Consider the following 2745-nt stretch of genomic DNA (forward strand, 5'->3'; position numbering starts at 1 on the left):
AAGTCCTAATACTTTTTTCTAGAATAATGTTATGAATACATAAAAATCTAAAATTTTATGTCACAACTCGCCACGTAACGAGTTATGAATGACAAATGTGCGATACTGGGCCATGTAAAAACATACTTCCACTACTCACAACTCGCCATACAACAAGTCGTAATATAAAATTGTACATTTTCCTGTGTTCCTATCCTTATTCCTTTAACTATTATAAAATCGGTTCTCTTTAGGAAGCTTTCTCCGAAAGCGACGTGAGCATGGACGTCATCTCTAATCACACCGACAATGTCAGTAACACTAAACTACTAAAAATAACTCTATAAACTAATCAGATCTGTCTCTCTTTCACTCATTCACTCACTCTCATCGCATTCCACCACCACACCTTCAAATCCACTCCCCCATCTCCATCCATTGTTTCATTCATTCTAACCCTAACCCCCCAATTTAGACCTCATAGTTTTAGTTTCAAATACAAAAAACCCATACTTTTTTTTTTCTCTCACAATCATGTAAATGTAATATATATCATGTAGATTTGTGCAATTCATGGTCGGATTAAAGATGGGTCAGGTTTGGTTCGAGCCAATGGCACAAAGGATTCCAAGAAACGTCTGGTTAGGGTGTCAAAGATCAATTGTACTCCTCGTGGGTGGGAATCACACCTCCTCCAGGTTTTGCACTCGCTAAATATTACTTCAATCTACGCTTGGCTTAATTCCTCTCAAATTTTTTACTTTTTTTTTGAACTCAAAAAAATCGCATTTGCTTAGTCTTCGTTTCGGGTAAAAAGAAAACAAGCTCTTTGATTTAATCAATCAAGTGTTCGAGAAAAAGCCACAGTGAAAATCATGGATTTGAATGCTGTGAAATTCCAGATCCTTCATGGGTCTATCGCAAGGCGCATGCTTTACCGCTCATTCGTGATCGCCTCGTGTATTTCAATCATTCCCTTGTTTCAGATTTTATCTGGTTCGGATTTTGGAACTATTGGGTCTATCGCCACCACTGATTGTACCGCCAATTTGGGCTTTGCCACGGCGAGTATGGCTCCGGGAACCTATCTGTTTCACACCCAGTTCATGAATCCGATTTGGGGCTCATTTGAATCGGCGAATTGCAGGGAGAATGTGAATCTGACCATTCATGTGGTTAGAGAGCTAGTGGGTATGAAGTTGTTGAGATACAATGCGAAAGCTCTCTGTATTGGAGAAGGGTCGGCCGCGACCGTGTTGACATTGCAAGATTTGGGATTCTCCAATGCTGGTGGTGTTTATAGGCACAGCTTTTTCTCGCTTAAGCGGAAGCAGTTTGTTCACGAGCTCGATTTCGTGGACAATTCATTCGATTTCGTGTTGTCCAGGGATGTCGATAAGGTTTCCGTCCCTGCATTGCTCGTGCTTGAGATCGAGCGCGTTCTTAGCCCCGGTGGCATTGGTGCTATGCTTGTAGAAGGCGTTAGCGGTTCACTCCCTAACAGCTTGATTAGGTCTGCCACCCCGGTTTCGTCATTGCTGAAAAGCTCCAATGTTGTGCACGTTGGTTATGTGCAGAACTTTACTCTGGTTGTCTTCAAGAAGAGATTCCTAAACGCCAGTTACTTGGAGCAGTTTCGCCTTCCGGCTGATTGCCAGTCTATTACAACTAACAAACCTTTCATGGAACAACTTGAGCCTCTTGTGGAGGAAAAACCAATGGAGTTTGAGAAAAGGTTTTCTTATTTGCCCATGCTTGTGGATGTTGATACAAGGAAGCGGCTAGTCTATATTGATATTGGGCCAGCGATGCATCTAAACTCTAATTCTTTGAACTGGTTCCTGCCATCATATCCCGTGGATCGCAAAGATTTCAATGTTTATTTTGTTGATCATAACACTTCAGTTCTGTTATCCCTTGTCAAAAAGCCTGGTATGACCTTCGTTTATCATCCGGGCTTGGCTGGAGATAAGGATTCGGACGCCCCTAGTTTTGATGAAGACATTGATCCCCCAATGGAAATTGAAGGGTTTGATTTCCTTTCTTGGTTTAAAGAAACAGTGCAATATGCAGATTTTGTGGTTCTGAAGATGAATGCAGGTAAGGTGGAATTAAAGTTCCTCTTCGAGTTGTTTGAGAGCGGAGCGATATGCTATGTTGATGAGATGTTCCTGAACTGCTCAGACAATGTAGATGTTGCTGGTGCAATCAAGGGAGAATGTATGGATCTCTTCAAGGGCCTTAGAAGCAGTGGTGTCTATGTCCATCAGTGGTGGGGAGACTAAAAATTGCATTGTTGTGTGTTGAAAATTTGGTTTCATGTATGTCGTTTTAAGTGTATTCAGACTAGTTCTGCTGTCTGCTATGTTGTTTGAGTCCTGTCGTTTAGGGTGTATGAACATCCAAGTCGCTTTGTGGTTGGGCATTTTAAGCTAAATAAGCAACCACATGTTGTTGTTGTTGTTTGAGTTTGTTGTTTAGGATGCATGAACATCCAAATCGCTTAGTGGTTGGGCGCTAATTAATATATAAAAAAGCAACCATTTGTGTTCTAGTTAATAGTGTGTGCTTATTATCTCGCTTTTATTACTTTTAACGTTGTTACTTATTTCTAAGTTGTGGGCTTGACCTTAGTAGAAACTGTATGAACTTTATGCCCACCCTTTACACATCATACATAGTGTTTTGGACCTTTGGTTGGACCTTTTTGCCTTTTTTTCAATTTTTCTGTTTTGCTTTTGGTAAGTCGGTAGAACCTGACACTCG

General features: G+C 40.9%; 1 protein-coding gene across 1 annotated transcript; it reads left to right on the plus strand.

Moving 5' to 3' along the window:
- The first annotated feature begins 334 nt into the window (after positions 1–334).
- LOC142610426 (uncharacterized) lies at positions 335–2538 on the plus strand. Its single transcript, XM_075782240.1, has 2 exons — positions 335–677; positions 905–2538. Exons 1-2 carry the CDS (start codon positions 553–555, stop codon positions 2262–2264), a joined length of 1485 nt encoding a protein of 494 aa, XP_075638355.1. The 5' UTR covers positions 335–552; the 3' UTR covers positions 2265–2538.
- Positions 2539–2745: the final 207 nt, after the last annotated feature.

This window comes from Castanea sativa, chromosome 9 (assembly GCF_040712315.1).
Source record: "Castanea sativa cultivar Marrone di Chiusa Pesio chromosome 9, ASM4071231v1".
Taxonomy (NCBI): Eukaryota; Viridiplantae; Streptophyta; class Magnoliopsida; order Fagales; family Fagaceae; genus Castanea; species Castanea sativa.

Coding starts and splice junctions, on each gene's coding strand:
- LOC142610426 (XM_075782240.1), top strand. CDS start 553: ATGGTCGGATTAAAGATGGGTCAGGTTTGGTTCGAGCCAATGGCACAA. Junction 678..904: donor GGGAATCACACCTCCTCCAG/GTTTTGCACTCG, acceptor GTCTATCGCAAG/GCGCATGCTTTACCGCTCAT.